This window comes from Coffea arabica, chromosome 9e (genome assembly GCF_036785885.1).
Source record: "Coffea arabica cultivar ET-39 chromosome 9e, Coffea Arabica ET-39 HiFi, whole genome shotgun sequence".
NCBI classification, from domain to species: Eukaryota; Viridiplantae; Streptophyta; class Magnoliopsida; order Gentianales; family Rubiaceae; genus Coffea; species Coffea arabica.
In genome coordinates, this window is record NC_092327.1 from 3,293,011 (window position 1) to 3,307,446 (window position 14,436).

The following is a 14,436-nucleotide window of genomic DNA, read 5'->3' on the forward strand; positions in this document are numbered from 1 at the left end:
ACGTCGTTCCCATGCAAGCCACTCACATTATTTTGGGACGACCATGGCAATACGATAAAGATGTATCCTTTGAATGTCGAACTAATAAGTATTCTTTTACCCATGATGGTAGGAAGATTACTTTAGCCCCTTTATCCCCCAGCCAAGTTTGTGAAGATCTAGAGAAGTTGAGGGCAGAGAGTGAGCATGAAGATGCAAGGAAAAAGGAAAATCGAGTTGCTAGCCATGAGAGAAAGCAAAATCTCTTGATGCGCTTTACACCTGTGGGCGATGCTTAGCGCCCCTCACCTCTAACATTTGCTTTGTTTAGTGTCCACTCTTTTGTGCAGGTTGAGCAAGGGGCAAAAGTCTTGGTCCTACAATGTTCTATGCCTCCTTCCATTAGAGCTAATAACCGAAGTGCTGTTAGCCCGCGCTGCCAATTCTTGCGTTCCCACAATTTGAGGACAAATCTTTTTAAGAGGAGGGGAATGATACGAATCTTAGGAGCTGCCCAAAAGCTATTACGTGGTCCATTGACGGGTCGTTGGGGTCCAATGAAGAGAGCCAAAGCCAAGCATTCAAAGTTCAAGGATTTCGTGTGCAACGCGTCGGACTGATTTAGTTGTTTTAGCAGTTTCCGTTATTTCCAATTATTTCTGATTTTTTATTGCTTCCAATTGGGTCTTGTAAGCCTACTAAGGCATATCTAGTATGTTAAGGAATTAGTTATGTTTTGGTTAAGTCTTTCAATTCAATTAGGAAACTTACCTCTTTCGCGTAGTTTTAGGTTAAGTTGTTTTGTAAGCCTATAAAAGGTTGCTCAATTCCATAGAGAAAGGACTTCTTTTGGGACAATTTCAGAAATTAAGAGAGTTTCTCTAGCTTCTTGTAAGCACCCTTGAGCACCTTTAGAGGATCTAAAGTATTCGTCGACTTTATCAATCAAGGAACACGCTTGATTGTGGTGTCTTCTATCGTTCGAAACTATCTCGCGCTGCCCTTGATAGTCTAGGACTCCGCTTACCACAAACTCGTTACCTTGGTCTTGGGCTTGTGGTTCGAATTCTGGCATCCTCGGATCCGGGTTCGTATCAAGATAAATGCTAGAAATATTACCCACCATTACCCGCAGGTGTAAAAATTAATTTCCCCAAAAGCACCGGACATGATCCCTGGAGAAGAAACACCTGAGAGTGGTGGATGTGCCATAGTAGTCTGTATCTTAGGGCTTCCTACCCTCTAGGCCCTTCTCTTGTAAATTTGAGAAGTTTAAGGATTCAAAAGTAACTAAAGATACTATGATGAAGTTATAATTCATTTTTGAATATTTTAATGTAGTTTTAGAATATTGAGATTTAACTATAAATCTATGGTTTATGTGTAATTTAACATTTAGCTATAAACCTACTTTATCGAATGACTATCTATTGTTTTGAAATGAACTAGGGGAAACCATTTCATTCTTGCCTTTAACATACACCTTTTCTTGACTTCAAAGGAGTTGGATGAAATTCATGGGATGGATCATGCTACAAGAAAATAAGCCATTGTGCTGAAAGAAAGTTGTCGTCAATGGGAAGTGGAGAGTAGTGATGTCTGATGTTGAAGAGAACTTAAAGAATGACATTTAATCTTGTTAGTTCTTATTTGCTTCCTTCTTTTTGTAGTTTGGTAGGCGTAAATACATTGTTTAGCTGCTACTGACACATCCTTATCAAAAATCATAGCCAATTTGGGGACAATCATAGCCATGCAAGTGTTGAGCTATTGTCTAGAAATAAAATGTTTTCTTAATGTAATTTTAAATCCAATATGGAAATTTTGATGAAAAATTTGGGAAGTGATAGAATGGAAATAATTAAAACTTATTTTAAGCCATTATCAAACATATATAGACTAAGAGCTTAGGAACTTGTCCGAAGGTGTGTTTTTGCTGACGTGTCGATTGGTGATTTGTTGAAAAGTTGTCATCCTCCATGCGCTGTTCACGTGAGCTGATGCTTGCAAAATGGGCTGTGAATTGCATTTGTGAGCGATTGGCCGTTTTTTGTTGTTGTTGTTTACATTACATGCAACCCACTAGGGAGAGTCAGGTGGTTTGTGGGTGGTCTTTTTTCTCTCTTTTCACTCTAACTAATGTCAGGCTTTTGGTAATGAATTGTGATGAAACTTGGAGAAGTCATTCGTTTGGCTGAATGTGACGGGTCATGTGTTTCATGTTACTTATTTGCCCTTCTTAAACATGCTGCTTTATCTTCTTTTCTTCTTCTTTTTTCTTTTTTTTTTTGCAGATTGAATTAGTTTTTTACTTAGGTTATATATGTAAAAAAAGGTCCCAACAACTGTAGAACTTTTAGAACTATACTTGCTCCTTTGACTTTGCTCTGCGTTAGGAACTTTGGTATTAGGAACTTTGGCCATGTCTTAGTCCTAGATTTTGCAGGCATTATGATGCTTTGTAGTGCGTTTAGTTCTTCTTTTCTTTTCCTATTTGCCTTTCTACCGATAAGAGGCAATCTTTTCTTTCTTGTGCATTGTGTTGTTTCTCCTGTTAATTTCATTTGCTCTTTTGCTTCTTCCTCTGTTCTTTTGCAAGCCTCATTTGTCTTCAACTTCTTCGCCTGCATTGCCCCGGTCAGTTTCTTCTTACAAATTTATATTTTTCTGTTAATGTCAGCAGTGTTGTAATGTGATCTTTTTTGTTAGCTGACTTGAACTTTTTCTTCCCTTTCTTCGTAAATCTTGCTGCCTGTGCGCTTTTGGATTTGTGATAAGTTCATTTTAAGCTTTCCCGCCTTTTCCTTTTTGTATTCGGTTCTCCTTCCTATTTTGTCATTACCTATTTTAGATCCGTATGGTATATTTATTGCTGTAGAATGCGCTGGCTTTTTGCTTCTTGCGAGAATCCTTCTTTGAAGCTGATTCTTTGCTATGTATTGCGACAGAAATTCTGCTGCAGGTCAGATGCTTGTTTTTTTTGTCTTCTCTACTTTTTCATTCTATCTTACGTTCTTAATTCATGCAAGACTATCTCTTTTGCATGATAGTTGTTAGCTTACCTTTGAGACTTGCCATGCATGGTTATTCCAAAAATATATATTCTTTGTTCTTTTTCCTTTTTCATTTTGTACAGTAAAGCTATTATTTTCTTTCTCAATTTTTGTGCGGTCAAGCTGTTATGCATGTATGTTTTCTATTTCCTTATGCAATGTATGTAATGTTGTTCTCTACAGTGGTGCATATGCATTGTTTTTTTTTCTATTGTTTACACTAATTATGTTTTAGTCTTTTGTGGATGTTGTAAATTACGACTCACGGGCTTTTGTTCGACTCCTACATTTTAGTTATTTAAGTCGCATGGATAGAAATGCTATTCATCGAAAGTGATATGCTGAAATGTCACAGAGTGAAAAGGCTACGTTTTTGCGTCGGAGGCGTGAAGCTAGGCTTTTGAAAACAAAGGAAAAATCCTCACGTTCTTATGTTCATAGAGTACCATTTGGTTGCATAAAGACCGGTGTTTGTTTTCCTGCTATTGCTCCCGAGGGTGATAGCAAATTACGGGGTAATCACGATTAATTTTCTGATCATGAAACTATTCTAGTTCAAGACTTGATGGAGTGTGCATCCATCGGTGTGCCTGCATACCCCAGTGTTAGCGGTGGTAGTCCTTCTGCTGTTGTCGTGCCATATTTAATACAATGTGGTTTTACTCCTCAAGGTATATATACCATTGTGGTATTCTACCTGGTTATTTTGTGTGTGATGCTTTATCCAGCCCTACGTTGGATCAGCATCTTTTAATGGCTTCACTTTTTCTTTCTATGCTATTTACGAATAAGGCCATCTATTTTTGCGCATTGCAGCAGCTCCACTAAATGACAGAGTTCAAATTAGAAACAATCAACCAAAATCCGATGCTGGAAAAAGAAAAGGGAAAAACTCTGTGTCTTCTCCTCTTTGGCCTAACATTCAGTTTTTTCTAATGATCAATCTTCTCACCACGGCCACAGAGAAGTCTTGTCTAGGAGATTACCTCAACTCTCAGATAACATTATTGTCTTCAATGAGAACCAACAAACTTGTAATTCTGGCAATGAAAACACGAATACCATGTCAGAATCTTTGAAGGGCTCAAATTCTACAATCCTTGATTCTTTGAACTTTCCGACTTTAAATTCTTTGTCCACAAACTCTGCTTGCTCTTCTATTGTATTAGATCCATGGTCTTTAAGCACTCTTCAAGGTAGAGATATTACTGCTTTTAGCAATTCATTTTCCTTCCTTTTCTCATTCAGCCTTTAGTATCGTTGTCTTTCATACACTGCTCTGATATAAATAAGACCGCCTATTTATACGTATTACAGCAACTCCGTTCAATCAAACAGCTCGACATCAGAAATGTCGAATAGAAACTAATAGTGGAAAAAAGAAAAAAAAAAAGGAAACATCTATCTTTTCATTCCTTACCTAATGACCAGTCATGTAAGCGGAAGCATGGAAATTTTTGTCTATGACATGGCTTCTTGTTTCAGCAATTACCTTCCCGATTTCTGATGCGAATCAACAAACCTCTGGTACTCAATGTAAAAGTGTAGCTACCACCTTTGAGCCTACGTAGAACTTGAATTCTAAAATTCTTCCCTCTTTGAACAATCCACCTTTGAACAGCTTCTCACAAGACTGTAGTTCTTCTTCTATTACATTAAATCTCCATTCTTCTAGTGCTTCTCAAGGTACACATATTATTATATGCACCAATTGTCTGACCTGCTTTTCCTCTTCAATCTTCAATCTCTGTTCCTAAACAAAAAAAATTTGCTCCTCTTGTAAGATAATCTATGTCTAATGGCTCTCATATTAGGATTTGCCGCTCCAGATATCCCATGCATTTATAAAAATGTGGTTGTTCATCCTCAAATACTAAATGATGTGTTCACTAACAAAGATGGGGCTAGCAAATCGTTCAACATTCCTGCTGGTTTTACAAATCGCACGAAAAAATGTGCAAATGTTATACGTGCACAGCCGAGACGGTTAGGTTATCCTTTCAATTTTCATAGCATTTCAGACTTTTTTCTTATCTTTCATTTTTCATGCCTTCCTTTAAGATTTTCTACTAGTCATTGTACCAAATACATAGACTAAACTGCAGGAACAAATAGTGGACGCCGTCGTTCAAATATCTCTAGAATTGAAGAAATTTCTAGAGAATCTTTACTCCTTCCTGATGCTCCTAACTGTCAATATTGTGGAGCAAAGAGGTTTCATCTGGAACCTCCTACCTTTTGCTGTTCCCGAGGAGAAATTTCTATTGTTGCTCCTCCAATGCCTTATGCTCTGAAACGTCTATTTATAGGGATTGATGAAGAATCCAAGCATTTTAGAAAATTGGCTCGTACTTATAACAATAACGTATCTTTCACTTCATTTGATGCGAAGTATGATCCAGAATTGACAAAAAATGCACAGGGAGTTTATACTTTCCATGTTCAGGGCAAGGTTTATCATTTTCTCAATAGTTTATCACAAACAAGGGATAGGCCTTGTGTTTATCATCTCTATTTTTTTGATACTGATGAAGAATTAGTAAAGAGAGTTGCTGCTTCTGACAAACTGCGTGACAGTACTTTGAAGCTACTTATGGATATTCTTTATGAAAATCCCTATGCTAGGTTCTTCAAAGATCTGAGAGATATGCCAGATCTTGAAAAACACAATATTGTCCTTAATTGTTACCCTGGCCTGGACCAACGTGTATATAATCTTCCTTCTGCTTTTCAAGTTACTGCTATATGGATTGAAAGTGATAACGAATCAATCGATAGGCGAGCACACATTCTAGTATATAGCCACTCAAATACCAGCCATAAGGTCCAGCATTATTATGCTTGTTATGATCCTCTATAGTATCCTCTTTTATTTCCTCGTGGTGAATCTGGATGGCACCATGGAATTAAACGAGTCTGTAAAAGGAAACGAATTGATACTCCTTGTGATGAAGACATTATGATTGATTCATCTTCTATTAAGGATCCATCTGAACTTATGGAATTAGAAACAAGAGGCAAGCATATCTCTTACGTTTTATACTTAACAGATTTTATGATTAACAAATAGCTTACTTATTAGATATGCATTGTTTCCATCTATAGTTGCTGATCGTAGAAAGAAGGATGAGGATATTGTGTCGGTTAGAGAATATTATTGCCATAGGTTTCAAATCAGAGAAAATGATGAATCCATGCTACTGCATACTCTTAGATTGCTGCAGCAGTTTTCAGTTGATTTCTATGTAAAAATTGAAACAGTTAGGCTAGATTTTCAGCGAAAAAAACAAAATGAAATTTGGACAGAAATTCTTAAAGGAGTTCTGGAAAGTATCTCGATTGGCCAAACTAAAGGTTCAAGAGTAGTTCGAAAAGTCATATTACTAGCTTCTTTTATAGGTGGGCCAAGAGAGATGAGGCGTAGATATCTCAATGCAATGGCGCTAGTGCAAAAATATGGGAAACTTGATATTTTCCTGACCATAACATGCAATCCAATGTGGAAATAAATTCAGGATAATTTGCAATTTACAGAAAAACCTCAAGATAGACCAGATCTTTGTCTCGAGTATTTCGAGCAAAAGTTGAGATGCTCAAATATGAACTTTTAGATAAGAAAATTTTTGGAGAGGTTCCTGCGCATTTTTACGTTATTGAATTCCAGAAACGTGGCTTTCCTCATGCGCATTTACTGTTAATCTTGAAGCCGCAGTTCAAGTTACTTAATCCTGAGTCATATGATAGAACAGTTTGTGCTGAATTGCCAGATCCTAGACAGCATGCTCATCTGTACTCTCTTGTCCTTAAATACATGATTCATGGTCCTTGCGGAACTATGGACAAAAGTAGTCCTTGTATGAAAAACGGTACCTGTAAAAATCATTATCCAAAAAGCTTTTGTGATTATACAACTCACGCCGAGGATAGCTATCCATATTATAGAAAAAGAAATGATGGAAGAAAAATAATTGTCCGTAGGTTTCAGCTTGACAATAGATGGGTGATCCCATATAATCTGTATCTTCTAGCCTTGTTTGATTGCCACATGAATGTGGAAATTTGTTCTACTTTGAAGCTTGTGAAATATTTATACAAGTACGTGTTTAAGGGTCATGATCTTGTGAGCTTTAAAATTACTTCCGATGATAGCCATATTGATGTCGATGAAATTAAAGAATTCCAGCAGGGGAGATGGACTTCACCCCCTGAAGCTTTTTGGCGAATCTATGAATTCAAGTTGAATGAAATGACTCTAGCAATTTATACTCTCCAGGTTCATCTACCTACGCAGCAGCTTATCAGCTTCAACAAGAACTCAGACCTTTCGCAGTTGATGAGGAAAATTGATTTTTCAAGAACTAAGCTGACTGAGTTCTTCAAAATGAACAAAGCAAACACAATAGCTGAAAATTTAAAGTGCTTTTATAGAGAATTTCCAGAACATTATGTTTGGTCTTCTAAGTTTAGAGTTTGGACTGAGAGGAAACCCAAAAAAGCCATTGGAAGATTGGTGATAGTTAGTCCCCGTGAGGGAGAAAGGTATTACCTTAGGCTCCTGCTGACTCATGTTCAAGCTCCTACATCTTTTGATGACCTTTTAACTGTTAATGGTCAGATAATGAATAGCATTAGAGATGCTACTTTGGGCCATGGACTCTTGTAGTCTGATACATATATTGAAGAAACTTTTGAAGAAGTTGCTATTTTCCAAATGTCATCTTCCTTAAGATTGCTATTTGCTACTCTTCTTGTTCATTGTTCTCCAACAGATCCTAAATTCCTTTGGAACAAATTTGAACTAGAATTGTCTAGCGATTATAGTAGAATACAGCATCTCTGTTGCGCCTCATTTTTTAATGGAAAATAACGTGTTTATGAATTTGTTTGATTAATTTTGAAAAAAAATGTATTTTTAATGCAAAAATGAATAAAGAAATGAATTTTGATTTTGATTGAAAAAATGATTTTTTTTAATTTTTAGAAAATAAATAAAGAAAATGGGCCTAAAATGGGGTTTAATAAGTGCGACGATTTTGGCCCCAGAATAATAGTTTAAAAAGGGTTTTTTAATAAAAAAATAGGAGTCGCCACTTGGTATTAAATTAAGGTATATCAAGTCACCTAAAATGCATTTAAAATAAAAAAAATAGAGAAAACCCTTTTTAAACGACTCAAAATCTGCGAAAATCAAGAGAAAAGGAGTCGAGAGTCACATTTGAAGAAAGGGAAGGCAAAGATAAAATCCAAGGCACCCTTTCAACCTAACCAAGGCTAGTTGCGTGATTTAGTCAAAAGTTTTCTTAACTTAATCTAAAAATTTATCACATTTGGATGTCACTATATTGATGCAAACCCTAAACCTAGGAGGATGTCGGGGGGTCGGAATATATCTCTTGAAAACTTAATTGGTGCAAATTACATTAATTGTGATGCCCAAGTTGGCTCTTTGAAGAAGTCACGAATACGCAAAAATATGAGACTCGAAAAAAAGAAAAGAAAATAATAATTATACAAATATATATGATCTAAAGGAATGCATCATAACGGGTGCGGGGAGGCTAAAATTCGTGACTCAATTTTCCCTTTTATAGAGGGAATACGAGCGTGCTAAGGCTAAAAAGCCACACTCATCCATATCCTATATTTAAGGGGTATTTCCTATCTAGTAGAGCAAATGATCTAACCTAGTTCTAATTTTCTTAAATGAAATGCAAGTCTAATGTCATGTCTCCCACATAGGGGTAAGCAATATACATATAGGGAAAATATGAGATAAGGGATATACATATAAGGGAATATGGAATGGGATATACATATAAGGGAAATGTCATGCAAAAAATGATAAAAAAAACCCTAAAAAATGAAAAATATGCATGAAAATGTGATGATTGCCAGACAAACATGATCTAGCGCGTAAATGGTCCATAAGGGTCTAGCATTGGACTAACCTATGTCTATAAATTCTCACTAGCGTTGGACTAGTGAGAAATTAGAAAGGAGGGCCACAACTAGCGTTGGACTAGTGTGGAATCGGAAAAAGGGGCCACAACTAGCGTTGGACTAGTGTGGTGACATCATGCATTTATTACAATCGAAAAAATTATGTTAAACATAATAAAGGAAATAAACACATAAATCACATATAGCACATAGCACATAAGCATGATATCTAGATGCAAGACCCTAAGAAAGCGAGTAAAACACACAAGCATGCAAAACAAACAAAAACAAATAAAGCAGATAAAGCACTAACTATTACATTTGGAGGCCCTAACTACAATCTAAAAGGGGAAAGAATGAAATGAAATGAAATAATAACCTAACTATTACACTTTTGGCATTTAATTGCCTCCCAAATAATTAAAAAATTAAATTAAAATAAATATACAAAATCAAAATAATTAAAGTGACTAAATAAATAAATTAAACTAAAACATTCAAAAGGCATGCAATTACACACATAAGAGTCACATAGGGCACATTGGATCAAATAAAATCAAAATAAAGGAGTAGAGTGTACCTCCCTTGAATTGGTTGTCTAATGAAATGCAATTTTCTTATTTACCCTTCAAAACAATAAAATGGTTAAGGCATCACTTTAATTAACAAATAATCACAAGAAATGAAAATAACACGAAATTGAATCAATCAAATCATTCAAATAAAAGTAAACAACCCATATTCAACAAAGTAAAACAAACAAGGACCCAATTGAAATAATTAAAGAAGTATGAGGGGTCAAATCATTATTTTACAAATATTAAGGGTCCAAATTAAAAAAAATAAAGTTCAGGACTTAAGATGAAACCTACCGAAAACTAAATACTAAAATTCACAAAATAAAACAAAACCCTTTCATCAAATCCCAAAACAAAGATATTACCCAAATTTGAATTATTTTTACAAAAAATCCAAACGAAAATCATAAATATATCAAAACTACTAAACCTCCACATTTCATTCCAAAATTCACCAATAATCTATCCAAATAATCATATCAGAACATACCAAGGAAAAATAACATGTTAAAGGGACAAAATTGATAAATTTTCTAATTTTTTGGGCCATAGTAGAATAAGGGGAAACTTGGGGGGTTAAAATACAATTTTTCTGAAAAATTTCCATGCAAGCTACGAAGCTTCCTTCTTCAGCTGGTTTCAGAAGCTTTCTGCGACTTCCTGAGCTTCTTGTTCAAGCAACAATCATCGACATATTTAAACAAAACCCCAGAATCCATTAACTAACATAAAAAACTTCATACCAACATGAAATTAATGACTTAAAACCCCTCTCTTCTCCTCCTTTTCTTCTCGGGTTTGCTATGAAAGCTTATTTAACGCATATCACATTATGAAAAAGTGAGGCAATCGAATCAGAATTCAATCCAAACTCATAAAAAAATCATCCCAACATGTTAACAAAGCTTCACGACTGCCATTTTGAAGAAAGCCACTTCTCAGACAAACCAATGAACAGGAGGATAGGAAATGAAAGCAGCGAAAGATGACAACATGCACAACTAACGGGACCAGAATCTAGCCAAATTCCACGTGCATTATTCTTCCCTCTTTGTTAACAGAAGCAAGTAAACAAACAAGATTCACAGCTCCTAGATCTCCCACCAGATTTATGGAAAGAAAAACAAACAAGATGTCAAAGTAATGGAACCGACAACAAGAGTGCAAGAATTCATGTCCAATGGCTTAGATCTTCGTGAACAACGTGTTAAATCAGCAAGGAGAAGAGTCATTGTCACCTGAGGGTGCTTATGTGGTCAATTGAACGTGAGATATTCCAAGAAAATGGTTGCTGATTTCTGAGATGGAGCCCAGGAAATTTTGTCGCAGGCTTCCCAGCAATGGAGAACTCGTGACTTCAAGCTCCAATTAAGCTGCCCTGGAGATGATTTCAGTTGATAATTGCTGAAAAACATTTGTTCTTAGATGTCTCGAGAAGGTATAGAAAAAGAAAGCTCTCCGAAATGAGCATTATCGAGACCAGAAATCAGCCAGTAAGAGGGCTGATTCGTCAACCTGATTTGACGAAAAATTTCTGCAGAATCTTCCTTCTTTTTTTGGTTGTTTTTCTCTCCTTTTCCTATGTGTTTTTATTTTTAGCCGCCTTCCTTCTCTACCCTCAGACTCTCCCAGATCCTCTCTTCTTCTTGCTCTACTTCTCTTTTCTTCTTTTCTTTCTTCCCTTGCTGTTTCCTTTCTATTTCCTTTCCGATCTCCCTCGTTTCTTTCTTTTCTCCCCAACCCCGCAACTTTTTCCTTTCTTCCTTGCTTTCTCTTTCCTTCCGCAGCCCCTCTCTTCCTCTCAGCTCAGTTTTTCTCTCCCAAAACTCTTCCTTTCCCACAGCTGAAACCCCCTCGCAACCTTCCTTTCTTTTTTTCTCCTCAAGCTCACGGCCGAAACCCTCTTCCTCTCAGGTTTCCTACCCTCACTCAGCCCCTCTTGAAGCTCTCCCCTTTTCTTGGTTTCTTTTCCTTTTCTTCCACCAGCCGAAGACACTTTTTCTTCTCCTCAAAGCTCCTTTCTTTTCCCAGTTTTTTTTTTCTCTTCCTTGGTTCTTTCCCGTAGCCCCCTCTGCTGATTTTTCTTGGTTCTCTTCTTGCTTTTTTTTCCTTTGTTTTTCTCCTGCCCAGCCCGTAGTCTCACCAAGCTTTTTCTATCCCTCCAGCTCTCTTTCTTTCTTTGCTCTCGCTTTCTTTTGCCCTCCTATCTCTCACTCTCCGAAACCCTCTCAATCTCTCATTCTCCCCTTGCCTTTTTCCAACCCTAGCTGCCAGCTTTTTTCTTTTGTATTTTCTTTTTGTTGTTTTTTTTTCCTTCCAAATTATTCTAGGCCTCCAAGTGTCTAGCCACCTAACCCCTCCTTGCATGTGTTGTCAACTAAGAATGAGGACATTTGTCCTATTTGCATACACTCCACTTGTCTAATATCTCCCTAAAACACTTGTCTTCTTATTTTCATTATATTTTTGTTTTTTTTCAAAAATCAACTTAGGTAAACATAATAAATAAAAAAATGTTAATTCTTATTGCACAATTTTCATTTATCTTAAAAAAAGTGAATCTAAAAGGTTTAAAAACAAATCTTGAATTTTTGTGAGAATTTTTCCTTTTTTAGAAATTTAATGCAAAAATACCTTAAAAATAAAAATTATAAACCTAATTTATAAAAATAAACAAAATGAACATTAACCATCATTTAATCAATAAAATATAAAAATAAAATAAAGTAAAACAAGGATAAAGTTAAAATTGAATAAAACAAGGATAAAACTAAAATTGAATAAAATAAATAAAATTTGGTGTCTACAATCTCTGTCCCTATTCACCTGATGAAATAAAAAATAAGGTCTTGGAAAATATCAGAAAATTAGTGGAGCAAACGGGTAAGAACTTTGCTGATTACCATCTAACTCCCAGCATTTCAAGAAACACCTACTCTAACCAAGTAACAAAAGAAGTGGAGAGTGAAAGGAATATTTAAGTTCTACCAGAGGATCTTCTTATGCCTTTCAAGTTAAATGCTCAGCAGCGTCATGCCTATAATCTGATTTTGGAAACGACTTTTTCTTCTGGTGGTCAGAGTTTTTAAATTGATGGTCCTGGAGGAATTGGTAAGACCTTCTTGTATAGGTCGCTTCTTGCTACTTTAAGATCCCAGGGACACATTGCTATTGCTATTGCTACATCAGGCATTGCAACATCTATTCTTCCGGGGGAAAAACATCGCATTCTAGATTTAAAATATCATTAGATTTTTCTAAAATTAAGACCTGCCAACTTAGTAAACAGGGCAGTGTTGCAATATTGCTTTTTCAGGCAAAATTAATTTTGTGGGACGAAGCTACAATGGCCAAACGACAAACTATTGAAGCTTTTTATGATTTGCTCAGAGATATAATGGATTGTGACCTTCCTTTCAGAGGAAAATTGGTTGTGTTTGGTGGCGACTTTCGGCAAACCCTGCCAGTTATTAAACAGGCTACAAAAGAAGTTCTTATAAAATCCAGCCTTGCTAATTCTTCTTTGTGGCCTAAATTACAAAAGCTCAAGTTGACATAAAATATGCGAGCGATCTGAGATCCGGCATTCTAAAACTTTTTATTAAGAGTAGGCGAAGGAAGAGAACTTGTCGATGCACAAGGTGAAATAACTTTACCTAGCGACATAGTCATTCCTTATAATGAAAAAGAAGAATCTTTGAACAGGTTATCAACTTTTCCCTTTCAAGTGCTACTTTTAGCAGGTCTTTGCTCTGCAGTTCACCATGTATATATCCTAACTCAGATTTCTTATAAACAGGTTGATGGAATCTCTTTTTCCAGATTTAACAACCTATTCAAACGATCCTTATAGTATGATCAATAGATGCATTTTTTCTCCAAAAAATAGTTCTATCGATGAAATAAATGATATGATGATTAAAAGATTTTTAGGAAATCTTCATGTTTATATAAGTTATGATAGAACTGTTGATCCACGGCATCAAGGAGATTATGAGGATTTCCTCAATTCTCAAAATCCAAAAGGTCTTCCTCCTCACAAGTTATTGCTTAAAGAAAATTGTCCGATAATGCTTTTAAGGAACTTGAACCCTGCAGAAGGATTGTGCAATGGTACACAGCTCATATGCAGAGAGTTAAAACAAAATACTATCTCTGCTGAGATAGCTAGGGGTGTGCAAAGTCGAAAAATTCTGATTTACCGGCCGATTTCGAATTGAATTCGGAATTTCAAAATCGGTAAATCGGTAATTCTGAATGGAATTCGGTAATTTCAATTTCGAATTAGTTGAAATCGGATCGAATTCGAAAATATAATTTTTGAAATCGGTAATTCCGATTTCGAATTTACAGATTGGGAATTCGAAATAGGAAAATATAATTTCAATTAGATTTATAATATTTATATATATAATATAATATTTTTTGACAATATGTTATATATGTAATATATAATTTAAATTATTAACATAATAAGTTAAATTGCAAAACAACTTCCAAAAAGACAAAGAAGCAAAAGTGCAAATTGCAAAACCTAATCTTCCGCCTCTTCCTCATTCCTCAATTCGTCTCTGAGAAACCTTCCTTCCTGCGCGGCTCCGCCTCCACGGCCAGTCTGTCTACCAGTCTTGAGTCTTCAGTCTAGAATCGAGAGTCAAGAAGCCGAGAAGGAGCTCAACCATTCTGCCTTCAGCTTTCCTACTTCCTCAACTTTCATCTTCACTCTCTCTCACTCTCGGTTTCACCTTCATCTTCAAGCCATCATCAGCTAGCCATCAAGATCCTTCATCTTCAAGGACAAATTGACGTACGCGGGTGATTTTACTTAGCTTTCCCTTATGTTTCTAGTTTATTTTTCTTAGGCATTTCATCAAACAGCTTCTAAG

At 35.9% G+C, this 14,436-nt stretch overlaps 1 protein-coding gene across 1 annotated transcript; it reads left to right on the forward strand.

Annotated features, from left to right (window-relative positions):
- Positions 1-3,378: 3,378 nt before the first annotated feature.
- LOC140014886 (uncharacterized) lies at positions 3,379-7,695 on the forward strand. The gene is made up of 6 exons (XM_072066523.1): positions 3,379-3,547; positions 3,959-4,228; positions 5,138-5,826; positions 5,893-6,049; positions 6,138-6,277; positions 6,697-7,695. The coding sequence occupies exons 1-6, from the start codon at positions 3,379-3,381 to the stop codon at positions 7,693-7,695; spliced, it is 2,424 nt and encodes an 807-aa protein (XP_071922624.1).
- Positions 7,696-14,436: the final 6,741 nt, after the last annotated feature.